The 14,917-nt window shown below is 38.8% G+C and overlaps 1 protein-coding gene across 5 annotated transcripts in view; it reads right to left on the bottom strand.

The window, feature by feature from the left end:
- nfasca (neurofascin homolog (chicken) a) overlaps nucleotides 1-14,917 on the bottom strand; it is an 87,073-nt gene that overhangs the window by 52,419 nt on the left and 19,737 nt on the right. For all 5 annotated transcript variants that reach the window (XM_079843994.1, XM_079843997.1, XM_079843993.1 and 2 more), the window contains exons 3-4: nucleotides 7,607-7,780; nucleotides 601-706 (exon numbers count right to left, since the gene is read on the bottom strand). In XM_079843994.1, coding sequence (XP_079700120.1) covers nucleotides 601-706; nucleotides 7,607-7,700 — 200 coding nt within the window. In that variant the 5' untranslated portion in view covers nucleotides 7,701-7,780. The remainder of the gene's footprint in view (nucleotides 1-600; nucleotides 707-7,606; nucleotides 7,781-14,917) is intronic.

Here is a 14,917-nt window from a genome sequence, read left to right as displayed (position 1 = left end):
TTTCATTGTGACTTTGAAAACGGTAGGATTGCGTGCCTGGAGTTGACCGGGTGCCATTTACTAACCTACTGAATATTCTGTGAGCGTGAACACTAAACTGAGCGTATTATTAGACCACAATGGTTTCGTGGACCAGGCTGAGTGGAAGGTTTTGTAAAGCCCAACATAACACCAAACAAAAACAGGCCATCTGAATGGCCACACTGTGTTGAGCTGGTCAGGCCTGCTTTTCACAAGCAAGCACAAGGGACCAGAGCCATAGTGAGCGCACCCTGCATATCTGATGGCATGAGAAGGGTACAAGTGGGAGGGAGAGTGGACAAAACTGGCAGCGCTACTGTCAGGTTGGGGCATTGGGTGTCACTCTCACAAAAATGTGCTGGTCTTTGTCATGCCGAGACTAATGGCCGTCTGGTTTAATTAGAGGGCGACAGAAGAGGAAGAACGAGAGAGAGAAGGACAGGGTGAAGTAAGGTGGAAATGGACGTATATACAGTAAGAGGTTGCTGACAAACTGGAAATGTAGAAGTGGCGAGAGATGGAGACAAACAGATAGAGAGGACGAGACGGCACAAAGAAAAAGGTTTCATCCATTCTCACGTTGGCACTGGGTTCCCTTTGGCCTCGCATTCAATGATGATGTTATCTCTGGGGTCCACAATGTAGTCCTTTAGTGACTGCTTCACAATGGTGGGGGGCTGTTTCACTGTGGAGGGAGGGACAAAGAGAGAAAGTCTTATCTCAACGGCACTGTGGAAGAACACTCAACTCAATGTCATGTATACATATGCAAGCCTTGCATTTCTTGCTGCTGTCTACAGTACAAACTAAACAAAAGCTTGTTCCATTCACTCTTAGTAACAAAATATAGACACAATTAGTATAGACCATACATGGGCAATATACGGCCCGGGGGCCGGATCCGGCCCGCATAGTGCTTCAATCCGGCCCCCGCGATGCGCTCGATGTGCTGGCAATTTGGATGAAAGTTGAATTTTTGTATTCAGGATTACAAATGAAATGTTTAAGCTTTTGATCGTTATGGTCGCATATATGAGATTTTTACTTCTGTGCCCCTGAGAGTACGGTCCCACATGGTATTTAGGATGTTCAGTGACGTCGCATGACTGCCGGATTGAAACTGTGCTGTTGCGCGTTGGTTGGCGCTGAGCCAGAGACGGACGAGCTTAGCCTCAGCGCTGTCATATATCACAACTATGCAGTTTTTGTTCAACCTCATAATGTTTATTTTAGGTTTCAGACATTTCAATACACATAAGCACGAGTAAAACAATACATTTGGAGTTTGTAAAATACACACTGATGGCTGTGGAAGCAGCAATAACAATCTATTCAAATATAATTTTTCCGAAGTATATTATACCAGACAAACATAGTAGAAGTAACTATTAAGTTTACTCTATTCTTGTCACAGTTCACCGGCCACTTTCTTGCACGTATTTCGGGAGAAACTGATGACCCTGATTCTCTGGGAATAAAAGCGATGCATCTGTAATGCAGTGTTATTGTGGGTGCGGTGTCACGTGACAAATATGACGCATCGCCATGGAAACATTAAGGGGGAACAATCTAAAATAGGAACCGCCTTGAAAAAACTCACTGGGGAGTCAGTTAGAATATTAAAATTAAGCGTGAAACAAGGGTTAATATATGCATAATAAATGACGCTGGCTTATCTTTTTATTAAGCTAGTTATCAGTGTGTATTGATCATTGATGGTATAACGTTAAGCCCCCTTAACAATTTCACGTGCCCCATTTCATACTGCATTTCATACTGCATGCATGTCCTGTAGATGGTGATGATGATACAGCTAAATCAAATTTAAATTCTGTGAGACGCATTGGACTATTCCATGTTGTTCTTTATCTTTCAAGCAAACATACGTGTGATGAAGTTGATCTTCACTTAAATTGTTCTATTTTATAAAAGATTTAAACAACATATGTTAAAAAAGAAATTACAAAAAAATCAATAATAACAAGTGAAATAAGCTGAATATGTTTTTCATTTAGTGATGAAGGTATCCCCAATTCAATTTTATAATTCCAAGCCAGATTGCCTGAAGTCTGTATGTTAATGTAACCTGCACACATACATTTGCAGTTTTGTTAATAGTTTTCGATATTGAATAGCTACAGCTGGCATGAATGACAGTTGAACAATATGCAGGGTAGTGTAGTAAATGAATCCTTGAAAGTAAATCCAGTTATTGTAACCTTAGAGTAGCCTATGTCAGACAGGCCGCACAAATATATATATATATATATATATATTAGGCCTTGAAATAGGCTGGCAAAAGTCAAAGTAACTGTAGCCTTATACATATCTGCATTTAATTAAGCATTTAATTAAGTACTGCATTTAATTAAGTACGATTTAATCATGTAACTATGTTTAATTGCAATTGTCCAAAGTGTGGCCCTCCGTTTACTTTGCCAAAGTAACTGTGGCCCTCAGACTAAAACTGTTGCCCACCCCTGGTATAGACAGACAGTTAAGTTTTAATGGAAAAACATCCCTTATTCATCTTTCATAACACAAATTCCCTGCCGCTTTACTAAATGTACAGGCTATAGGGTGCAACAGATGTTGCTATGAGGTTGTTAATCGATGGCAGGCCTATATGCTTTTGTTGAAGCCATCATGTGTTTAAAAAATTGTGTTTAACAGCAAAATTGGCCTCATGGGACAGTAAAGTGTCCATTGTATGCACACTTTAGAATCTCAACGGAAGTAATAGGTCATCCGGATTTACTTTTATGAGTACTGTGAATTCTGATATACTTCTATTGTCTAATACTGTTTTTCGTCAACTACATAGTAGGGAAGTATGTGATTTCGGATGGAGTCAGTTTTCCTACGCTCTCAAACTACTTAAATATTTGTAGATACTGAACATGTATATTTTGCAATTAACGTTAAATACTTTGTTTCTATATGCATAATCAACATTTATCCATAGTTTATGTCATTCACAATGTTTCTGGGGGTTGTAGTTCTTTTGCTAGGCTGTTAAGTCTTCTACTATTTTACAAACGTTTAAATACTTTTTTGCTTTAAATCAAAGTTTGTATTGTTTTGATTCACCTCAAAGCTGGCTGGTTTAGTACGTGGCTCACAGCTCTTTCACAATTTTTTTATGGGTAAAATACTTCCGAAACAAAGGTTGGTGAAAAAGTGGGCAGGCACTGCTGCACTCTATTGCATGACACCAAATTGTACCCATTAGTCTCGGTGTTCACTGTATTATATTCATTGAACCTGATGAACGATTAGCCACAAGATTCCTGACTGCTTTGCTCCAGGGCCGTAACCACCATAGACACTGAGGAGGACAAGTCCCCCCGAATAATTAGAAATGGCCAAATTGTCCCCACAATATTTGACATTCTTGATGCTGCTCTGCTGTACTCCATTACACACCGCTCTGTTTGTTGCTAGGATGACAAAAGTCAAATGTAACATTTTTAGGTTGGTCTGCCTCAGCGGTCTAACATCACTCATCAGTGTCAGAATGAGTGAGATGGCCAATCAGATCAAGGAAGGCGGGGCTTACTGTTAGTGCAGTGAAAGAGTGCGTTTTACCATAAAAAAGTTCTGCGACCAACAGTAATATCCAGAGATGCAGACATTTTTTATGAAATTTCACCATTTTGAATTGAAAATAGGACATTATTTATGTAAATCATAACTGGATTAGACATGACAAGAAACATTTAGCATTTTTACATATTAGGCAGATGAAAATAAGACTGAATGTGTGCATATTTAAAAACAAGTTTACTTTATAACTACAACAGAACTTGAATTTTACTGTTCTTATTTATTTTTCCTTAAATTCCTTTTAATCCTTTAATAATTTAATTCCTTTAAATAAACCAATAAGACCAATACCCCCCCCCCCCCCCCTTCCCATGCAAAAAAAGAAAAGAAAATGTTGGCCCCCCCCAAAGACATGGTTACGGCCATGCTCTGCTCTACTTCTAACTGGCTGAGAACTGTGGGTATTCTGGCACGGCTAACAAACCCCTGAAGTAATACTTCGTCTCAAAGACATGGCCTGCCAAACAGACATGCTCTTGGGCTTACATTAGAATATTAATCAGCTTTAATAAATGATAGACTTTATAATTTATCGGGAGTAGCACAGTGAACTTATGGGAGCTCTCTTGAGACTGTGTTTGAGGGTCTTTTCAATAGTTTTTGTGAACTGTATTTGCTCTAATTGTAAAATGAGATTGGGCAATGTCCAACAGCAATAATTCTGTTCTTTAGATTTCTGATGAGATAAAATGTGTTGTAAGCTGTATTAAAACCAGCCGCTGATTTAATGAACAAGTTAATCCGTGTTAATGAAGCACTTACGGTCTTGCTGGATCTTTGCTGTTAGTTCCAAGGAGGGGCGGACGAAGAGAAAAACATTGATTGTGGGAATTGTTAAAAGAGACAGTGAGGAAACATGGGACATGTTAAATAATGACTGTAGAAATGACAACATTTAAAACATTTAATACAGTTCCAAGTTTAGTTAATGGCTGCTAAACTGCAAACTGAATTGCTACAGTTATTAAACACACAACACTATGTCTACTTTAGCATAGTAATACCAAAAGAGCAACCAAACAAATGAACCTACCTGTTAATGGGCCGCCAGATGATTGAAGCGGAGACAAAATTGCAAATAAACAGAGAGGGCATATTAATAAGTTCATTCCAAAAATACATCACTGTCACATTAGCAAATCATAATCGGTGCATTTGTCTTCCCCATATGGCAGCGTATTTAATCTTCCACTGTCTTTCTTTGTCAGTCGGTTAAAGCGACAGGCCCTGCGGGGGTTTCGCTCACATTTGATAATAACCACAATCACGATGATGTTTGTTATCAGAAGAGTCAAGAAAATTGCTTTTGAAATTGTGCTTTGCTAATTAAAGGAATACGACCTTCATCCTCAGGTTATAGTACCAGAAAGCATCCATGTGTCTGTGGTGCTTTTCATCGGATAGCGACAGGTGCATCTCTGGCTCTGTGCCATTCATCATCTGACATCAATCATAGCACATAAGCAAGGTCACGGGGGATGGGACGTCATGAGCAACATATGTGTTAGTGTGTGTGAGCGCATGTGTAAAGTCAGCTGGGAGCCGATGACAACCCTCGTCAATAGAAATCACATTTGGGATGGGGGGTATTAGGAGTGAAGGAACATTAGGGAAATAATGGAGAGACGCTAAAAGACACATCTAAAGTTCAATTTATCTTTTAGCTCAGGGGTCTTCTGAAGGCGGTCTGACAATTATTGTTTGAACTACTAATATCAAACTAAAATGTCTTAAAAAAAACGTTCACCTTTAAATGAAACAGTATGACTGGTCGGCTTTTTCTTTTCCACAGTACGAAATTTTCAATGTGAGATTTTTTAGTTTGTTCCTCACACAAAGATATTTTACTTTACAGAATTATTATACTTCAGTATACTTAGAACATAGACATGAACAAGTCATGGACTACTTTTATTATGCTTTTATGGTGAGTTTTTATTTGTCCTTTTTGGAGCTCACTTTGCCTCCATCCACTTTCATTGTATGGAAGTCACATGGGTGTAGAAGTACATGATGGTGAATACATGATAACATTTGTTCACTTTTGAGTAAACTAAGGCAAAGTGAAGAAGCCAAAGTTCAGTTAAATGGAGGTTTCAATTGCCCCTCCTAGTATGCAGTGCTGTTCAAAAGTAGTTTTTTTTATCTTTTTTGAAAGAAATTAATAATTTTATCCAGCAAGAATGCATTCAATTCATTAAAAGTGACAGTAACGCCTGCTACATTGTTACAAAAAACATCTATTTCAAATAAATGCTGTTCTTTTGAACTTTTTAAATTGATAATAATAATAAATGTTTCTTAAGCAGAAAATCAGCATATTAGAATGATTTATGAAGGATCACGTGACACTGAAGACTGGAGTAATGATGCTGAAAATTCAGCTTTGCCAACACAGGAATCTAAACTGGAATCATTTCACAATATTACTGTATTTTGATCAAATAAATGCAGACTTTGTAAGCATAAGATGCTACTTTAAAAAAAACTCATTTAAAAATCCAATTACCTCCAAACTTTTGAACAGTAATATATTTGTATTGTAAGCATCTTAAAGTATATAAATCATTAATATGGTATTATAATCTCAATTTCATTTTATATTTATTATATACATATACAGTATGTAACTGCTTTGTCCCTATATCCAAACTAGGTCTGAAAATGATGAGTCCAGCTTATGATGGTGCATGTAATATGGAGTATAAGCTTACAAATGAAGACACAACACAGTCACTAATAGCGTGATCAGATGCTTGTCATTTCCCAGTAGCCCTGCTGCTGCATACATTCAGAGAGGTCAAGAGGTCAGAGGGGTATTATGAAGTGTTCAGAGACAGGATCAGTGCTCCAATCTTCACAGATCAATAGAGATTCACACAGACGGGCCCAGAGCCTGTAGTGAAAGCTGGAGAAGGAGGGGGGAGAGTAGTTGCCAAAGACGGAATGCGAGAAAAAAGCAAAATGAGAAAAAGAGAAAGGAAAGCGAACGAAGGAGCCTTGGGAATACAGGCGGAGAAGGGGAGCTGGGGAGGTGCTGACAGCCCCTGGTCAGGCTGAATCTCTCTCTATTGTTGAAGCTGGTGAGCGCGAGCGCCGCTGGGGTTGTCTCGCTCTGTATGAGCTTTCAAATCATTTTTCATAAAAGATAAAGCCAAACCTGGACTGCTATTATTAGAAGGAAACTGAAAAAAATGTAGGGGTAACACAGTAAGACAACAGAAGGCGGAGTGGATTTATTGGTTTCTTTGTTGCAGATGCAGTGCGGATATAATGGATTGTCCTCATTTATTGTGTTTTATGAATGGTATGACCATGGTAGGAATGTGCAAAACTACATATTTTCAAATTGGCTCAGCTGAATAATCAGACTTCTAAGAGAGCATGAAACCACTGAGATCATATTTTGTGCAATCAGTTCTTGTGGCACAGCATTGATGTCCAATGTAAAATCTGGATCCTGATGCAAAACCATTATAATTTAGTGTAGTGCTGTGTTTTTCAGAAAACATCCTAATAAAATTGGTTTAGCAGGGTAATGAAAGCTTGTTTCTCGCATAAAAATATTTGGCAAAGTTGTAAATGGATGTCACGTCTATTATTTAATGCATAATGGCAGAACAATAACGCCATTAACCTTAAAGGGAGGTTTAAAAACCGCACTTAGTGCAGAATATATCATTTATGTTGCGGGTTGAAGTGGCACAATGCAGAAGTCTAAAAATGTCTGCATGTTCGTATATGACGGGGGATGGGACTGCATGTGATTCTCTGTCCCTATATGTATCAGATTTAGGTTAGGTGCTTCTACATACATCAGTGTTATTCAGCGTTTATGGATAAGTTAGCATTAGCGTGTAGGGGTAGGGGTAGCGTTAGGTTTAGTGGAAGGATAGGACCAAATTTTCGGGGCACGAATGTTGTTCCAGGATCCAAAAAAATGTAATAATTATATATACGGTATATGATAATGACTTACGGTCCAGTGGGACTTCAATTGGAGCCGCTTCCTTTGACAGTAGTAAGATTATTGACAACACTGCCAGTGCCGCCCACCGCCCTTGCGTCCACATCTCTCTCCTCCAATTGGATGACCCGTCCCGACCCAGCTCCCTACTGATTTAGTTGCACACTTTTAGCTGTGTTGTGTGATCTGTGAAAAAAAAGAAACTGGTTGTTAAGGAACTTCACTGAATAATCCTATTGACGTTACTGTGACATTTAGGAGGTGCCACTGGCCTTCCAAACAAACAAATCTTCTCATAGAGGCCTGTTTATTCAGATTTTGCAGGGACACAAAATTGCTAAAATACACAGATGTGAATGTGTACTGCAGGCATGGTCTGTGCATGCGTGGAGGTTTTTTCAGCTGGCCTACATTTGCAGTTGACACTAGCATTCCCTGTAGCCAATGACACACCTACACAACATCATACAAACCTCCAAACCAGGAAGAAAAAGACTCTCACTGAGTCTTTTTCGATGCCCCTGTCAATCAGTTCCCTTGACAGGGGCATCGAATCCAAAGATGGAGGACAGGGCTGATATACAAACCACTGAGGTCTGATAGCAGACGTTAACTCCTCTGGCTTTAGCTGTATGCTCTGGCAGCTCTGCACTAGTACATCTGTCAAATCCTGCCTTCATAAACCTGACATTCTCTCCAGACTTTCCTCTACGTTCTCTTTCCCTACTTGAATAACAGCATACACACGGTGTGGAGGTCACTTACAAACAATTCCCTGCAGATACCCTCTACTAGTTGATCTTAGCGCCATTATGCAAATGATGGCAGTCGTGGCCCTGTAATTCACATGCCTAGGGTGGTCTGGGTGGCAAGACCCTTTATTATATGCAAAAAATGCAATTTCAGAAACATGATTGCTGGTTGAAGCATGGCATATTCCTCGCCGCCTCCTTTCTCTCTTCGCTCTACTGAACACAATGAGTCTGGAACAATGATATTCCAGCATTCTGCTCTGGTGTTCAAAGTATGAAATGAACTAAACAGATGGAAAAATGAGAATTGGATCAAGTGCGAAATTCTTTCAACACACTGATGTGATCATTATTAAATATCTGCACACAAACCATCTGCTGCATCTGCAGTTCAAAATACCTCATCAGGCCCCAAGGGAAGATAACACATGCCTCCGCTTCATGCCACTCAAGAAGGGCTAAAACTGACAGTACTGTAACATACATGCTAGGTGTGTAAATCAGAGCTGGGAAAGCTACTTTAAATTTGTAGCTTTTTTAAAATACAAGCTTCTCATAGTTTTAGAGTATGAAAACAAATCAAAGCAAAGAATGCGGGCTTTACTGTTACAGCGGAATGCTTCAGTTGAGTTTTCTGACATCTTACATTAAAAATGGTAAACAACTGACAGTTCGACTTCGTTTTGACAATTTCCCCATTTTGAATTGCAAATACAGCATATAGGCTATAATTTACAATTCATGTAACTCAATATGACCAGGCAAGAAACATTAACAGAGTTTTTGACATGTTAGGCAAATGTTTAAAAATGTGTACGGATTTAAAAATCAAGATAATATTGGCAGTTTAAATTGACTACTTTACGATAAATTCTGGTTATTTTACAGTTCTTCTTTATTTTTCTTTATTTCCTGCTCTGTAAATAATATAAATGTAGATCTATATAAAAATATTTTTTTCTTTTTTGTGGTTATTAATTTTAAACGGAGCAGAATTTGAATCTGAAAAACAATCTCCAGTGTTCAACAATCCTCCAGGTAAAACTGAGCATTGAACTAAATATTATATTATTTTATAAAGTTATTACAATACAAAAAACATGCTTGCAATACAATTCTTGCTATAAAAATATGACAAAAAGCTATTTAGTGAGTAGCTACACTGCTACTTGTTAGATAAAGCAGCTTGTTACAGGAAAACTACATTGTATGGAACCATTGAGTTAAAAGAACCCTATTTCAAAATGCATTTATTAGTAGCATCGCTACTTTTAACTAGTTATTCCAGACTTACTGTATGTGAATGTGATGAGACAAAAATTGAGAGTACACAAAAACAAAATCGAAAGATGCAGTGAACTCGTCTCAAAAACACCCTTCATCTTGACCATCATACCCGTCATAACAGAGTCCAGGTGGTTAGAAAGAGAGACAGTCTGAGGCCCGGAGAGAAGATGGGCTTAAGCCAAAAACAAATCTGCCAGAGAGGACACTGTCTTTTTTTTAATTTCTCGTTCAAACTCTTTCAAAGAGCCAAAACTCTTTGGCTGCCGGGAATCCCATAAGCACAATTACAGGAACCTACTCAATCTTTTACCCCTTTGGTGTCAAGGTAAAAGCGACTTGCCATAATCGGTCTGACACATATGCATAAGCGCACATACACACATTTATATAGCATACATGCCTCCAGGATGAAACTCTGGCAAGAGTTCTTTGGCAGGCTCAGCTGTCTGAGAAACTCCCAATATGGTGAATGTCAGTGATCAAACCCGAATACAGTAAAAAGACCCAAGGAAACCAACAGCCTTGCCAGTCTCACCCCCCTCATCCAACTGAGGCATTCCAGTTTTTTCTAATGGAGCAAACGAGAGATATAGGCACATCTGATGAAGTGTTTTGTGCTCGGTGAGTTGTAGTATATTGAGATTACAAAGAAACATGTGGGCTAATAGCATGTGTTAAAGCCCCCTTCTGTGACCCCAGCAATGATTCGTGGCACACATCCTAGACTGGGTGGAACAGGGTTTGCTTCCTGCCAAAGGCCAGACAAGCCATGAGTTAGTCACTCACTCAGTGAGTCCTTCATCTAAATGTCCTTCATTTAATAACTCAACAACAAGCGCTAAATGAAAATAAAAATAACCTTGGGGAGTAAATACAATAATTGACCAGAAATGGTTAGTCTGACCCTCGCTGACTCAAGCAAATCATATCAAAAAGATACAAAAGGTCTACTAAAGAAAAGCCAAATGACTTCTAATAACGGCACCAATCTTTTTATGACTATGGAAGCATTTATTTAAAGAATAATGTCATTTTGACTAATTATTTCTAATTATTAATGACTAATTATTAATAATTATTTCTTGTAATTACATCTCATAATGTGAATTCCTAAAGTCACATTATGAGATTCCTAACTAAAACCATCAAAAAAATATAATTGGAAATTGAAAAAAAAAACACAAAAAACAAAAGCAAAAAACAAACATTAGGGGCCCTATCATACACTCGGCGCAATGCGGTTCCAGGCGAAACGCAAGTGAATAAAAATGCCTACATTTCATAATGGATAGTCAGTGCATGTATTAGAATTAACTATTTGCAGTAATGACGAATTAAATTCCTACTTATTTAACCAATCGTGGCAATACACACATGTATTTAAACTGACCCGTCAGGTTGAGGGTGTCTATATATTCCACCATGTAAATAGCGAATCCGCCATGGTGCAAGCGCAAATGGCTTTTAAAGGGAATGGGAAATGAGACTCTGATTGGTTTAATGCACGTTATGGCCAAAATACACCCATTACTCATTAAGAGAATAGTGACAACACTTTTAGACCATGCGCCGGGCGCACCGACCATTTACCCCGTCGTTAAACTAGCAAAAGTGGATCCGGACACACCCTAAGTGCACTTGCGATGTACACTTTAGACCATGCACTTAGATTGTTAAAATAGGGCCCTATATGTTTAAATTAACATTATTATTACTTATTTAACATTATTTATTACTTTGGGAACTAACATAAATAAAATAAGTTTAATTTGAAGAACTAAATTACTAAAAATATACAAATTTGAAATATTATTAAATACTATAATAGCATATAAATAATGCTAAAATCACACTGAAATCTATCTGGTTTATTTTGTACTGTGAGGCTTCCATAGAAGTTTTCATGGTATTTTCAAAATACCATGAAAACAAACACTACAAGTCTCGAAGGTACAAGTGATACAAAGGCATGTGCTGTTTAATACATATATAAGAAAAAGAAAATTATATATTCATAGAGAAAAATATCATGGCTACTTAATATTTTTGGACCTAAATTTACTTGACACTGTGTGGAGAAGTTAATTTTGGACACTGGTGTGCATCTTGAAATAACAGCTAGACCCTTGTTAACTCTTCCTCTTATTTAAATTATTTTAAAATTAGACCTCACATTTAATTATGTTAACACCAGCTCATCAATTGCTTTCTGGGATTCATTAATGCTATATAATTAAACAGCCTGTGTGCTCATATTTGCATTGATGTCTAGAGGCATTCGTGTTTCAAATTAGTATCCTTTCAAGTAAGCATCCTTTCATCAACAACCACAAAAAAAAAATAAAAAGATAATTTGTACTGCAGAAAAACAGAAACCTTCAGATGGAGTGTTTTTACCCAAATGGCTTGAGGACTGAGGGGAGTGAGGTGAGGTGGGCTTCAGTGTGGAACTGAAACAGTGATTAACAACATAATAGTCCTGAAACCCACTTGAGCTCCATCAGAGCAGGTGAGTGGGCATAGTGTCAGACTCTTCACTCGTTAATGGTCACGGTTATCACAGCTTATTAATGCATGATGGCAACAGCACCCACTGGAAGACCTCATTCAGAGAGAAAAAGTGATGCATTTTGAAATTGTTTTGATGCACTTCATGGCTGCACTAAAACTACGCCAAGACATCTAGTATTTAGGAAACGAGAATGAACACATGCCCATATTTATACTTCCAGCCAAACCTGACTTCTAAAAGATATATGGTGGTTGTTGCATGTGAGTGAACAGTTCATATGCGGTTCTAAATCAAAACATATCCAGTATCTGGTCCTCTGACCATTTGTATCCGATTCTCCTCTTATTTCACAAATATATGTCATTAATATCCACTGTAACTATATATTTGTTCATCTGTGCATGTCTAAACAAAGTAATGTTGGAGCAATGAGATTTCAAGAGCAGTTTACTGACATCTTTTTCCAAACATTAAAAGAAAATGCCATAAATCAATATGCAAATGTTTGAAATCACAGTCTCTCACTGTCGATAAACCTAAGATGCGCACATTTTAACATAATGTGAAGGACATGAATGTAAATGATATTTTTTCCATTAAATTACTTTTCTGAGTTAGTCAAATGCAGCGTAATAAATGGTATGAGTGAGCATCTTGAATATTTCCAGAAGCGAATATCAGATGAAGAATAATAATGACTTTGAATTTAAATGTATTTGTAATACTCTGTATACAGCAATATTTTTAAGAAATGTACATTGTCAAATGTACAAGTGTCTTCATTTGATGTTTGATGTCACTGTTTCTAAGGACAAACAAACAGACAATAATGTAATGTTTGGTGGTGTTAATGGAGTAATGCCTTAAGACAGGACAAAAGAAAAAATCAGATCAGTGCAGACACGAAAACTAAAATGATAAATAATTAAAGCCCATAACTAAAATTATAAAAAAGAATCAGGAATTTTGGGTGGGAAATATTGAAGGGCTTGTCACATTTTTATTAAAGAGCCAACAGGCTTTTTTAGAACACTGTTTTGCTACAGTACTAGCAAGGTAGTCGGCTGTAGTTGATATTAGTGAGAGGGGATTTGCATCTGATTGAACTCAAATCTTTGTAGTGCAAATGTAACCGGTCCCAATCGACCTGATCTGAGCAGGATTCAAACCGGGGACTCCAGCATGGGTCTCTTGAGGCCAGGGGAGTGAGGTTTACACACACAGCTCTTACTGGCCTACGTCTGCTACACTCACTCCCTAAACCTCACTTCCATCCGGGTCACGGCACCAGATGCAACCGGTCCCACTCCGAGCGTGATTCAAACCGGGGTCTCCGGCGTGGAAGGCAGGCACACAAAAAAGGACACTAAAGACCGCAGCCGCCAACACATCTCTTGAGGCCAGGGGAGCGAGGTTTACACACACAGCTCTTACTGGCCTACATCTGCTACACTCACTCCCCTAAACCCCACTTCCATCCGGGTCACGGCACCAGATGCAACCGGTACCACTCCGAGCGGGATTCAAACCGGGGTCTCCGGCGTGGAAGGCAGGCACACAAAAAAGGACACTAAAGACCGCAGCCGCCAACACATCTCTTGAGGCCAGGGGAGTGAGGTTTACACACACAGCTCTTACTGGCCTACATCTGCTACACTCACTCCCCTAAACCCCACTTCCATCCGGGTCACGGCACCAGATGCAACCGGTCCCACTCCGAGCGGGATTCAAAACGGGGTCTCCGGCGTGGAAGGCAGGAACACAAAAAAGGACGCTAAAGACCACAGCCGCTAACACATCTCTTGAGGCCAGGGGAGCGAGGTTTACACACACAGCTCTTACTGGCCTACGTCCGTTGCACAAGTTTAGTCAATCAATCAATATTGTTACTCTGTTTTCTCAAAATACAAACATTTTCTAAAAGTCAATTTTGTCAATATTAATAAACTTTTTAAAAAATCTAATTTTGATAACCTTCCAGTCTAAAAGCAGCGTAAATGACCATTAAAACAACTTGATGCATATTTGTAAAAAAAAACAAAAAAAAAACTGACAACTAAATGGCACTGTGAGGGCAAATGTCCTTGGTGCCACTGTAGGTCTGACGGTCTAGCAGTCTGGGGTTTCATCTCTCTTCATGTCCCTAGTGTGCTGATGGTAGTACAGCCCCAGGCAGTCTTCTCATCCAAACACACGCACACACATTACCCATACTCGCGTTCTATAAATACTCACATGCCCATCACAGCCAATTACCCTCAGTGGAGCCGTGCCTCTCCGCCCAGACGCCCCAATCACTCCTCCTCGGGCCCACTTCAGCACTGTTCCTCACTGAGACAGATTCAGAGGATGCTGGACTAGATGCCCCCTACAGCTGTCACTTACACACACCATATGCATGTTTTAACATTCCATTTTCAATAGACATGAAAAACGCTACACTCGTTTTACCTGAGGCCATGGAGGAGATTTGCCATTCTTATGTATCCCACAGACACTGTTGACACTATGTATTTATATGTGATACCATATATCCATGAGCATACAGCAACATAACAGGGACATCTGATATCAAAAATAGAAGCTACTTTAAGCAACATCAGCAATCTGCAATCAAATACTTTTTAATGGCCAATGATCAGTAAATGGTATAAATGGAGTTAACTAGTTAACTGAGGGCCACACCTCAACCAATCACCTGACTTTTCAAGTCTACCCCTTACAGTATTGTTTGTCTCATTCTCTCGAACCTTCCCTTTTCCTCCCAATCGA

The sequence above is a fragment of the Gobio gobio genome, assembly GCF_949357685.1.
Source record: "Gobio gobio genome assembly, chromosome: 19".
Classification (NCBI taxonomy): Eukaryota; Metazoa; Chordata; class Actinopteri; order Cypriniformes; family Gobionidae; genus Gobio; species Gobio gobio.
This window is presented reverse-complemented; position numbering and strand designations above follow the sequence as displayed.